At 40.7% G+C, this 13,959-nt stretch overlaps 1 protein-coding gene across 9 annotated transcripts in view; it reads right to left on the bottom strand.

Annotated features, from left to right (window-relative positions):
* The window catches only part of tanc1b (tetratricopeptide repeat, ankyrin repeat and coiled-coil containing 1b), a 110,884-nt gene that overhangs the window by 24,223 nt on the left and 72,702 nt on the right, over positions 1–13,959 (bottom strand). For all 9 annotated transcript variants that reach the window (XM_044218049.1, XM_044218051.1, XM_044218043.1 and 6 more), the window contains 3 exons: positions 9,778–9,900; positions 7,107–7,388; positions 6,734–6,888 (listed from right to left, as the gene is read on the bottom strand). In XM_044218049.1, coding sequence (XP_044073984.1) covers positions 6,734–6,888; positions 7,107–7,388; positions 9,778–9,900 — 560 coding nt within the window. The remainder of the gene's footprint in view (positions 1–6,733; positions 6,889–7,106; positions 7,389–9,777; positions 9,901–13,959) is intronic.

The raw sequence follows: 13,959 nt of genomic DNA, 5'->3' as shown, positions 1-13,959 counted from the left end.
GGACCGAGATGTCTGGTGTTCTTCCAGGGATCTGCTGTAGCCACTCCTCCAGTTTGGGGGTCACTGCCCCGAGTGCTCTGATGACCACGGGCACCACTGTTGCCTTCACCTTCCAGGCCTTCTCCAGCTCTTCTCTGAGCCCCTGGTACTTCTCTAGTTTCTCATGTTCCTTTTTCCTGATGTTGCCATCGCTTGGTATCGCCACGTCAACCACAACGGCTTTCCTCTGCTGTTTGTCAACCACCACGATGTCAGGCTGGTTCGCCATTACCATTCTGTCAGTCTGGATCTGGAAGTCCCACAGGATCTTGGCTCGGTCATTCTCTACCACCTTTGGAGGTGTTTCCCACTTTGACCTCGGGTTTCCAGTCCATACTCAGTGCAGATGTTCCTGTACACTATGCCAGCTACTTGGTTATGGCGCTCCATGTATGCTTTTTCTGCCAGCATCTTACACCCTGCAGTTATGTGCTGGATTGTCTCAGGGGCCTCTTTGCACAGCCTACACCTTGGGTCTTGTCTGGTGTGGTAGATCTGGGCCTCTATTGCTCTGGTGCTCAGGGCCTGCTCCTGTGCAGCCATGATGAGTGCCTCTGTGCTGTCCTTCAATCCAGCCCGCTCTAGCCATTGGTAGGACTTCTTGATATCAGCCACTTCAGTTATGTTCGGTGGTACATCCCATGTAGGGGTTTGTCCTCCCATGATGGTCCTTCCTCCAGCACGTCTTCCTCTGTTCCCCATTGCCTGAGACATTCCCTGAGCACGTCATCTGTTGGGGCCTTATCTTGGATGTACTTGTGGATCTTGGATGTTTCATCCTGGATAGTGGCTCTCACACTCACTAGTCCACGGCCGCCTTCCTTACGGCTAGCGTACAGTCTCAGGGTGCTGGATTTGGGATGGAACCCTCCATGCATGGTGAGGAGCTTTCGCCTTAACGTCTGTGGTCTGTATCTCCTCCTTTGGCCACCTTATTATTCCCGCAGGGTATCTGATCACTGGCAGGGCGTAGCTGTTTATTGCCTGGGCCTTGTTCTTGCCATTGAGCTGACTTCTTAGGACTTGCCTTACTCGTTGGAGGTATTTGGCCGTTGCCGTCTTCCTTGTTGCCTCTTCGAGGTTGCCATTTGCCTGTGGTATTCCAAGGTACTTGTAACCATCCTCAATGTCTGCTATTGTTCCTTCTGGGAGTGAGACCCCTTCTGTGTGGACTACCTTCCCTCTCTTTGTCACCATTCGACTGCACTTCTCAAGCCCGAATGACATCCCAATGTCAGAGCTGTAGATCCTGGTGGTGTGGATCAGTGAGTCGATGTCCCGCTTGCTCTTAGCGTATAGCTTGATGTCATCCATGTAGAGGAGGTGACTGATGGTGGCCCCGTTCCTGAGTCGGTATCCATAGCCAGTCTTGTTGATTATTTGGCTGAGGGGGTTCAGTCCTATGCAGAACAGCAGTGGGGACAGAGCATCTCCTTGGTATATGCCACATTTGATGGATACTTGTGCAAGTGGCTTGCCATTGGCCTCAAGGGTCGTTTTCCACAGCCTCATCGAGTTCGCAATGAAGTGTCTTAGAGTCCTGTTGATGTTGTACATCTCTAAGCATTCAGTGATCCATGTGTGCGGCATTGAGTCGTATGCTTTTTTGTAATCAATCCAGGCAGTGCACAGGTTGGTGTGTCGGGCTCTGCAGTCTTGGGTGACTGTTCTGTCAACCAGGAGTTGGTGTTTGGCTCCTCTGGTTCCTCTGCCAATGCCCTTCTGTGCTTTGCTCATGTATTGATCCATGTGTCCACTTATCTTAGCCGCGATGATGCCTGACATGAGTTTCCATGTTGTGGAGAGACAGGTTATTGGCCGATAGTTGGATGGGACTGTACCCTTCGCAGGATCCTTCAGGATCAGGATTGTGCGCCCTATGTATGTATGTATATATATATATACACACATACATATACATACATACATACATATATACACACATACATACATATATATACACATATACACATACATATACACATACATACACATATACATATACACATACATATATATACACACATATATACATATATACACACACACATATATACATATATACATATATACACATATATATATGTATGTATATATATACATATATATGTATATACATACATACATACATACATACATACATACATACACATATATATACGCACACACACACACACACATATATATATATAGGACTGTAATTAGAACAAAGTCACATATCCTGAGGGCATCTCTCTTTCCTTATTCCCCATCCCTGTCCATCCTTTTTCCTTTTAGAGGAATATAAACCACATGAGCATTCTGTCTACAACAAAGCGAGTCCCTGCCATGCAGTAAAGCCATATCTGATGCAGGGGTACAGAAGGATTCGTCCAATGTGGGTTGTTAGATAGGGTAGGGAGAGAGACAAACAAACAGAAGTTTTTGCTACACCACCTTCTTGGACTCTTGTACAGTAATTGCATGTGATGTATGGCTTAAATCCATTCTATTGAATCATGGCAATCACTTGCATGTGCATGCCATTACAGGAACACAGTCTGGTCTGGCAGCTTTGGAAAACAACCTGGTAGTACTCTAATAGGGCAAATCTTATATTCAGTTATAATGTTACAACATCTGGGGACTACCATGATGGGTTTTGGCTCAAATGTAGGTGGAAACTAGCCTGATAAATAGACTGAATTGCCATTTCACTGAAATAACAAAGATAGTGATTTAGAGATCTGAAACAAGGCTAGGAAGGAACAATGAAATGTTTAACACCAATCCAGAGCCTCGTGATGGTGGTGCTCAAAGAGGGGACCGTAATTGCAATTTAAGTGGAACAAAAGCCTGTGGTTGGAGCTTTGTCTATGGCACAATTTACCCCTACCTATTACCACAATACCAACTGGTTGTATCCAGATGTGTACTCTGAACAAAAGTGACAAAATGTGTGGCTCTGCAAAGTTAACATGGCAGTCTGTCTGGTAATTCAGTGAGTATTTAGCCAAATCTAAATGCACCAGCAAAGGAAGAAAATGATCACAAGTTTCTAGAAGTAAAGAATACAACAGTCTGGGACTGCCATTAAATTCCATGGAATTAAATTTGCTCTACATATCATCATATAAAAACATTGGGAGAATAGGAACTAAATTAAACCCAAAGAATAACACAGCAAATAATTCATATATCTTTTTTAAAAGATGATCAAATATTATACTACACTGCAGGATTTGGTGCAGTGAAGTTTGTATAATTTCTATGTTTTGTAAGCCACAATGGCTCATCAGTCAAATCACCTGTGATTAATTACAAACAAGGAACAGGGCTGTGATGTGGCGATTTACCTTAAAAGAACACAATATTCCAGTTTTAACGTCTAGGAGAAAACAGTGACTATGGAACATTTTTCTCTTGGGGCATTTTATGTGTCATATAAATTGAGGGTTTTGTTGGAAAGATGCGATAACAAAGCAACAGATCGAAGCTGTGAAATTATGAGCAGGTAACTTTAATTTACTGAAGTTTGTATAAATACAATAACTTTGGATAGGTGCCTGACAAAGAGACTGCAGTGATAGTGTACAAGTCATGGAGACAACTGCCTCATCAATGAGCAATAAGAATCTCAACAAATTATTCTGCAGTGCTTCATCTACTCGCACAACAATGAATTTATTGTTGAGAAACAATGTCTAAAAATGCATCTCTGTCATAGGAGAAAGTCATAAAACTTAAACCATAAAATGTAATGGCCTCAGTGCCCCTGTTATGAGACCACTTTTAAATCAATGATTAAAATGAACTGACAGAATTTGACAAAGGCTGCTCAGTATTCACACATCACAGGAACAGAGTCCCTGTGAGAGCGCCTGTTGGAAACACTTTACACAATATTTGGCTTGAAGGGTATTGCTTGGGTTTCACAGACATTTATATGAGCCTTGGTGGCATAAAGTCAGCTGTCTGGTGCATGAACTTTAGCGTTCCCTGTAGTAGAAGCAAACTGCACAGTAGTTGTCTCACTAAGGAGGCATCCATGACAGGGCAAGAGTGTTAAACCCTGAAGGGGTTACAGGGACACCAGGATGTAATCATTAACATTGAAATTGACGACAAAGCAGGATCAATGACAGAGTCCAGTAAAAGAGTCGTATTAGAAAGCGCAGTCACCCATTAACGGAGCTAACAACCCACCATTACAAAGGTATTCAACTTGAGTGAATGCCATTGTGAATCCAAAATATTCTCTCAAACACAGTGGTCTCCTATCTTCCTTGATATTCTCAGCAGGCAAAGTCATTAAAAAGTATTTCCAAAATGTAGTGAACATGCAGGTATGGCAACAGCCCATGAGAATAGGTGTGGTCAGTAGTCACTAAAGGTGCAGGAGTGAAGAGAAGTTCCTGCCACTTAAATTACTTCATGATGCTAAATACAAAAATGTAAGATGATTAGAAACACCACCATGACAGTTTTAATAGCAGAATCCAAAGATGTGGAGCTAATAAAACCAAAAGACAGCTGCAAGCAGTAATCCCACAAACCAAGCCAAAGTGCATTAAGCAGAGAACATTTCAGACAGGCACGGTGCTGACTTGTCTGCCCACTGAACAATTTTCATCATAATCGGAGAAAGCATTGCAGAAATATGGTCCATATTGTGGCTTTGCTGCCAACTCTGTCAAGGACAGGTGGTCTACAATAATGATGACAGTGTTGCTGACTAAAATGCAGAAATGTTTTAACTGTTCACATGCTACTATAACAAACTGAAAAGCAAGTTTTATATTTAAAAATTCCCTGTTCGTCCATTTTACCTGGTAGTAATACTGAAGCTGATTAAAGTGATTTCATCTCATTCAGGTCATCTTTATTAGTTCACGGCCAAATGTTTAAAAGTATGCAACTGTTCTTAGCTAAAGCAATCTCAAATACGCAGACTTTCACATAGAGTGGGAAGGTAGGTACTAATAACAATTAGTAGATGTCCATTTGTTGCTTGGTCCCCTAATAACGTTTTACTACTAAATGTTAACAATGAAACTGTTTGTAGATTTAGTTTAAATTAATTACGAGGTGCACTGGTGGCCAAGGGTTAAAAGAGTACTCCACCGATTTTGCATTGCAATCCTATAACAATGTCGGACTCCTGATGGACAGTTTAAAAAAAAAATTGAGCAGCAGAAACATAGATATCGTCTCATGGTGCCTACATTACCCACAATGCAACTCAATCCCCAACAGCTCAGTTGGATATTCGGGTGTGTTATGCTAGTGGTGGCTATAGTAGCCTGGAACTGCTAGCCTCAAGCAGAGATAAGGAGCAGGCTACAGAGGTCTGGTAAGCTCACTTCTTTCTAACTCCACAACCCCAGATTTTTTTTATTTTCAAACTTGCCTTCAGCTAGTCTTCAGCCCCACCGACGCTGCCTCAAGTGACATCACTTGAGGAAATTTATCAGATTTATCAAATTTATCAGAACTCCCTCTGGAGACGCAAAAGGTTTTATGCAACTTTTTTGACATATGCACTAGTACTCCCAACACATGTAAACACACTTTGATGTGGAAAATCAATGTTCCCCTTTAAAGCGCAGACCATGGCAGTGTTGCCGGTTTGCATCTGGCCGCAGACCTTTGTTAAATGTAATTTCCAATCTCTCTCTCCTCTCATTTCCTGTCATCACTCGACTGTTGGCTGTCCAATAAAGGCTTAAAATTCTGAAATCGATCTTCTGTGCACAGAAAATAAAAAGCTATAGACGTTATGTACCGTTTTTCATGTCTAGTCTATCTAATTTAATGTGTTGCAACTTGAAGTGCTGTTCAATGAAAGAAAAAGCTACAAAGCTAAAATGTAACCTCTCTAAAGGATGTAAAAAAGACTTATCTGAGTCTTCATCAGACAGCTGATGAAGTAAATGTCAGACCGCAGGATAATAAAACGTTGTGACTATACTGTTAGTGTGTTCCTATGGCAGCGCAGAGAAAGACCCTGTGGTACACAATGCAAATGCCTTCCATCTTTGAGCTAAAAGGGCATGCTAAAGACCTGAGACAAAGTTTTCGATCTTCCCACTTCCTCACAGTCACACTGCAGTACTGAGATGATGTGGACATTAATACTGAACTTGCTTTTCATGGCCAAGTTCTTAACTAAGCTCACTGCTTCTCAAATCAAACAAGCCTGTGATATTAAAGGTCTCTGAAAGACCAATGGAGGCACTGCACTGTCTGTCATAATCTCAGCAGATTGCTGAAGACCGTCCATTTTTCATAGGCTGAATATCAAACAAATGAACATAAACAACCATAAATCATATATACACACATATAAACATAAATCAACTGAGCTGAGTCGGTATCCGGTTTCTGCAATGCATCTCATACATACTAAGAGCAACTCTGCACACCATGAACATCTTTGTAATAAGGGAGAGTATCACTGGCAAGAACACACAGAACTGTCCAAAAAAGTATACCCAGTATATCAATTAATGTACACCATAGATAGCAGATACCTGTACATTTGTTTAAATAATGATTGATTCATTATCATAACACTTTGCCCTCAGGTGACAATTGTTATCAGACCAATCGTTTAATGAAGATGAAGTGAGACAATCTTTTTTTCTCCATTCAGGTTTCTTTGACACTGTGATTTCTCTTGAATGCTGAGGTACAGTATTGGCTAAAGTTGTACCTTTGTAGCCAGGCGTTTGACAGCCTCTTCCCTACGTCGCTGCATTTCGGGGGTCCCCGGGCAGCTATTGGTCCTCAGCGTGTTGGTAGCACTGGAAGGTGGAGTGGGCTGTGGTGGCTGGCTGAGAGGAAGTTCTGTGCTTAGTCCCCCACCACCTGGAAGACAGACACACACTTTGTCACATATGTATGTAGACATAAAATAAATATAGAATAATGTGTTCATAATGTTAATAATAGTTGATGACATTTGAGTTTATATTGTTGGTGGATATTTCCTCACTTCACTTCCACACTCTGCAAGCTAATATTAAAATGAAAATCTTAACTAAAAACTTGCAGCACATCCAAAGGAAAATATAAAAATGGATTACTTTTAGGGGAGGCACTGGGACTGTTGGAGGCAATCTGACGCATGCGGCCTCCGTGGCAGCTCAGTGCTACTAGCCGGGAGATAATGGCCGTCTTCCCATAACCCACGCTGCCCACCACTACAGCGCCGTGGTTCTCTGTGGACTCGCTGGCCTTCAGGACATCTTCCAGCTGCTGAAAGAGCCAATCTCGGCCCACGAACACAGAGTCTGTGGTGATGCTGGGCACCTCAAACAACAAGGGCTTGAGCATGATGTCCACGGGTTTGTAGGGAGTGAAACGAGCTAAGGAAAAGGGATAAGAAAGAAACAAATTAGAATAATAATTGGGTCATTATTTTTCTCACAAATGCAAAAAAATATGCAGTGACGGAGATACTGCTTTTTAGACAAAGGCATGAAACATGCTTCAATTTGTTTTTGGAATTAATCCCACTTTCTGTCAGTGATACTACTAGTAATGTGTACTGTAAGCTATTGTGCAGCCTATGAATGATGTGCCAATAACACAATCATGCAATAACAACATTGGACCTTTCTCCAGGTGAAAACAATTATGCTGGGTTATAGTTCAACTTTAATTTTTCCCAGAATAAATTCATCTTCCATCCTTTACAGACAAACCTGCATACATTGCCATGTAACTGTATACAAGTTTTTAAGGAATGTTTAAAGATAATTTCCATAGTTTTGTTCTTCCAGAGTGTGCCACGTACATCAAAAACCTGAACATTGTAGTCTTAAAACTGTGTTTTTCTTCATTGTCTGCTTTAGCTTGGATGAATATTAATTTAAGTGGAATCACGAAGTAAGTGGACTTGAAAGCGGACTCTCCATCTGGTCCACTTCAGCACTAATTAGATCTAAGAACACTTGTTCACTCAGGAACTCTTTTAAAGCTCTGATTATCTCTACTAATACTAGTATCACTACAACTACTCATACTACTGCTGCTACTACTGTTGATAGTTAAACTTACTGCTATTATTGCTACTACTAAAATAATATTTCTGCCTACTTTCATACTGGCCAATTTACTACTCCTTTTGAAAAGAACTATACCTTTGGCTTAGCAATGGCTTAACTTTAGGTTTTGCAGATTTTTACAAAAACATTTCGACTGTTTAAAAGAAGCTGATTTGTTGGCCTTGTTGGCCTGTGTTCTAAATCAAAAATCTTGGATGCTTGTTTCACAGGAGATTTTTCAGTCCCTGTGCCCAACTTCATTACCACATGCCAATAACTACATCACCATTTTAAATAAGTTATTTTTATAGTGAAAAAAAATACTTGGAATACCTGAAATAAATCTAAAGTAACGGCTGCTTGGAAAGGAGAACATGGAAAGATGGTTGGCAGGACTCATACACAATTTTACGTTTTAAGAATGCAATGCCACCAGAATATTCTTTAAAAGAATTTTTGCATGTTTTCCAGTATAATGATTACTAATACATTTGACATATAAGATTATGTATGAGTGTTTTTTTCCTACAATTTCAAAGTCCTCATTGTGATTTATCTAAACAGGATAGAAACATTTGCATAACACAGTCAGTTATACAGATGCATGTGGGGTTTAATAAAACATATTTACAGAATATTCTGTTGGTAATCTGCAGGCAAACTTTTGACCTGACCTGTTGTGTGGACTATGGTGGTGTCTCTTGCCCACACTCATCTAACAACAAACAATATCACATTTCAGTTTAAGACTGTAACATTAAGTGGCATACAACTGTCTGCAGTCCCTGGCAATAACCACAGAGATATAAAAATGAATCCACTGACATGATGCTTCTGTATCAACTTCATGTTTAAGGAGGTGTGGAAAAGGAAGAAGACATTTTCAAACGAGGGTTAAATAGTTTGAGTATCTAATGATGTAATTTTAAATTATTCATGTTCTCATCAAATATTCACTCTGTGGGATTTCTCTCAGTGAGACCGAGGTTTCAAAACATATAACCCAGATAAAGGCTTGGGAACCTTGCATGATTTTATTTGAGCTAAATGTGTGCAGGAAATATGCTTTTTGATAGTATAGCATTAATATAAGTCAGTGCAGTAGTGTTTACAGCATACTGTAAGTATTTGGACAGTTTTGTTTCTGGCTCTGCACTTAAGCGCACTGGATTTGAAATGAAACAATGACTATGAGGTTGAAGTGCTGACATTTAGCTTTAATCAGATGAACCGTGTATGAACTGTAGCACTTTTTATACATACCTCTAAATAGCATAAAGAGCAATTCCTACCCTGTTAACCCAATATGGATGTGAACACACCAAACACCTTTAAAGATGAAACAAAAACACTTTATCCTCATAGCAATTGTCACTGTTTTATTTGAAATCTAGTGTAGTGGAGTAGAGCTGAAACAATAAAATACATGTCACTGTCCAAATACTGCACTATATATTGTGATGTATACTCCAATACCACCATGCATTTATTCTATGAATATTAGTTGCTTTTAATAAATCAGTTGTTGGCATTTTACACTCTGCTGACAGTAACATCAAATGACATGGGTAACACTACGACAGAAAAAAAGTACAACATATATGTATAAATTGTCACTATCTCAAAATAAGTGAACTGACTGGTAAATTTATTAGGTGATGTGTTTTCCCATGTTTCCCATGTTTGCAACAATGCATAGGGCAGTCACCTTTAGAGTCCTGAGGTGGCCTTCCTCCTGTGTTATGCCAGGGTAGGCGAATGGATGTCCGCAGGGGGGTGTTGCGCTGTTCATCAAGAAAGCTCAGGTCTTCCAGCTTTGTGGAACTGGTCGCTGTAGACGAAAATAAAAAGAAAGTGAAGCAGACGCTTTGGTGCATCTTGAGTGTATCTGCGGCATTATCTATAAATTGTAAGAAACACACAAGATAAAATTTACATCTGGCATCTCTGAGAGCATATGAGTGAAAAAGAGGCAAGCCAGTGCGCTCTGACATTTGTGGTTTCCTTGTGGCAGTGTGTGCAGGTACCAGTATAATGTAGCAGAAAGAATAACAGTATCCCTAAGTCAAGACAGAAAAGCTCCCCTTTTCTTTGATTTGAGCTGACAGCTACTCACAATATAGCAGTAAGAGGTCTGTTCCCACAAACACCCCTGTTGGGGTGTACAGAGAGAGCAAATTACCTTTGCCTTTCATAAAAATACAATAACCAATTGGAGAAAGCTATAGAAAGATTTCACTTTACAGGCGCACTGCTATATTGCTTTGAAATTACTTATTACTGTCAATCTACTTGTAATAGCTGTAATTTCAGCACCATAATGCAGAACAGACCACAGGATTTGTGAATCAACAATCTTTCAAGAACAGGGCCAAATAACGTGATGCATTAGAGAACACTATCCAAATAACTGTTAATGTTATACCCATTTTGGAGAAAAGAAATAATTCTACTACGGGTTAATCTTTCAACATCTTTATAATGAACCCAGAAAAAAAAAAATCCAGATACTACTACTTGATGAGCCAGTGATTACAAAGCTAAACTTCCCGTTTGAATTATGAGACACGGTCTGTAAACATAATAAAGATGTGCATTAGTGGGACAAGGTCTCTCTTCGATTTGCTGTTCACTGTTCAACAGTGCTATCACCATGGTGATCCATGCTCTCTTGGCCCTGTTGAAGAGCAGAATCAAAGCCTCTGCTTTGTACTTTATCAGCCTCAGCTGGGAGAGACTGTCACAAACACTCAACTCTTCTCTTCACTCCCTCTCTGCCCTCACTTGGTCGCTAACTTACTCTCTGGAATGTCCCACTAATTAAAATCCGTCTGCTGACAACAGAGTAACTGAGGAAGCTGCCATCAATACAACTTTGACTGGAATAAAAGAAGGCCCTCATGATTACTTTTACTGCAGTGGATAGTGCTTTCAAAATTAACTATATTGGACAAAGTCTAACTTACAACGAACAAAGTAAAGAAATCAACAAAAGGTAAACACAAAATCTGAAGTCAGTGAGTGCAGAGCAATACAGCACTCACACTTTAGCAAACCTGATTCTAAAGCTAAACTTAACAGCTACTTACATCCAACAGCAGAGCCAGGAAGCACAGTGGGAATTCACAAAGCCTTCCCCTTGTCCCCAGTATGGACTATACTGGGGCAGGCATACAGGCAACTAGGCAGGATGCAGACCCTCAGCTAAATCTCTGGAGAGTGCTCCCAGAGGATGAGCTCACCAAGGGCACAAAAGCGATTCCCCTGCCCCAGTGCTCCCATGCAGGCACACTGACAGCATTCAGCTTCTGAGCAGAGGGCTTGGCTGCCTCCTCTCTAGTGCACAGCCAGTCACAGCATCCACAGCATTAGGCACTCTCTAAATTAATGCAATGCTTTCCAGAGTGTCACCCTCCCTACACTTGCGACACAAATGCATACACCTCTGTCCATGTGCTGCAAGCATTTGCACGCACGCACACACACCCACACCCACACAATTTGGTAAGCAAGAAGCATAGGATGAAAAGGGAGTGAAGGGATAAGAGAGAGGGATGCGAAAAAGAGGGAGATGTGTGAACAGAGGAGGAGAGAGAGAACATGGACAGAACATCAACTCTATGCAGCAAATCGCCACTAAAGCCCAATACGGACATTTGGACCAGAGGAAGAGGTCTTTCTCTTTTTTTTCTCATCTGATCATCAAGATTTCTGTGGAGAACTCAAAAGCCACACTGAATCTCATTCTACACCAGGCAAATTTTTTTGCCCATGGGTCCAATAAGCAAAGACTGAAGGCAATACTCAGTTTGACTTGCTCAGTAGTTTAAATGCACACACTTCCTCATTCCTGTTGCTGACAATGCATCCTGCACCATAACTATTTTTCCTTTTTGTTAAGTCATAGCTCTTGTTATCCACAATTCTTTCAAGGCCAAGAATTCCCACAGGAAGCCTTTATATCCCTCCACCACCACCACCACCCCTCTTCAACCACCCCACCTTCTTGCACATCTCTACTCATTGATAAAACGTACATATGATACCTTGAAGTCTGTGCTTGCAGTGGCTTTGAAGCTGCACAAATGTGTCAGACTGTATTCTGATGAAAATGGGATTCTTTTATCCTCAGGCAGGTCTGCCCTTTGAAACCTTCAGTTCTGTTTGTCCCATGACAGAACAGGGAAGAGGGCTGAGCTCCTCTGCTCCAACCACTGCTCCCCCTTATCTCTCTGACTTGACTCCGCTCTGCTCTTTACCAATGGATACAATCAGTAGTTTCATCAACTTGCCCACCTTTTTGCCTTTTCAAGTTGCAGGAGTTCATTGTAACCATTGTGTGACCGTTTTTAGAGTAAGGCTGGAAGTTCTGCATATTCTCTCTAAAATGCAAGGCAAAGTACTTGGTTGATATAACACAGATGGAAGTCTTACTCCCACTGTAAAAAATGTAGGGGCGATAGGGACAAATTATTACTGTGATAATTATCTTAGCATAATCCAGGACCGGAGAGCTTTGCAGCGGGTGATTAAAACCGCTCAGAAGATCATTGGTACCAACCTACCAAGGATCAGTGATATCAGTGAGGTGAGGTACCTGCACAGAGCCCAAAGGATACTAAAGGATAGTACCTACCCAAGCCACAGCCTGTTCATCCTGCTACCGTCTGGCAAGAGATACAGAAGTATCCACAACCCTGTGTTGTAAAATTTATTTTATCTTGTGTAATCTCATTTCAATTTGTTATAATATTTACTTAAGTATTCAAAAATCACACAGTAAAGAGGTACACCTATTAGGCCAAGTGTTGAAAATGTGAGATATGAGAACTATAACCCAGAAATCTTGATATGAGAAATTTGTTACAATAACATGATATAGAGAGACAAAAAAAATACAAAATTATCACCCACCCATCCCTATTAGTGATAACTGTGTTTCAGGAGGTGGTGGTGAATTGTCTGTTCTAAAAACCTTAACATCACCTCTAGCTCTAGTCCTTCTCTGACCTGTTAAGTCTGATTTCCTTTAGCTTAAGATGACTAAATGCAAAGTGGGATTTTAAGTGGCCTGCACGCAAATTTGGCTTGTTACCACGGAAACTCCTCTAGCTGCAACGGTCCACTTTCTTGATCAAAGGTGAAAAATTAATATGTATAAAAAAGTTTCCATTCACACACACACACACACACTGTCAGCGCAAACTTCACTATGTTTTTGTCATAGACCTTTGTCAGGGATTATTTTAATATGTTAACATATTATGATTGTGAAGAATGATTTAGTTTTCCAAAATGTCCAGTGCTGCACTTTGATTATGAAACACTGCACACACTCACTGCAGCATGTACAGGAGACTTTCTTTCTTGGCCTGAAATAAGCTTGCATCCATCACTATTTTTAGCAGACCTTGCCCCCAATGCTGGCCCTAAACAAACTGTAACCTTAACCATCTATAACCTAAACCTAAACAAACTTTTTGAATGGTGAAGCTTGTTGGGTGTGGAGCTATCTGAGAAATTCTGCTCAGTGTAAAGAAAACCACAGACTTACAGCTGTAGCTGGCCAGCTCTAATTAAAAATCAAACCAAATATTATCAGATCATACAAGCAGCTTGCTACCTAGGTTTGATACAAGAATTCAACAACATGGCATGATGCAAGTACTATGCAGACTTATCAAGTTCCATCTTTTCCAAAGAAATTTGGTTAAAAAGAAGAGTCTACAGCCATGCTAGCAGCTCTGTCAGGCTGTACTTAGGAACATTTGGTGCTTTAAACCAAATGCTAACATGTTCACAATGACAATGTGAACATGCTGATGTTTAGCAGGTATGTTTACCAAGTTTGGTATCTTAGATTAGCATGTTAGCATGTTAACATTTGCTA

This window comes from Siniperca chuatsi, linkage group LG12 (assembly GCF_020085105.1).
Source record: "Siniperca chuatsi isolate FFG_IHB_CAS linkage group LG12, ASM2008510v1, whole genome shotgun sequence".
Classification (NCBI taxonomy): Eukaryota; Metazoa; Chordata; class Actinopteri; order Centrarchiformes; family Sinipercidae; genus Siniperca; species Siniperca chuatsi.
This window is presented reverse-complemented; position numbering and strand designations above follow the sequence as displayed.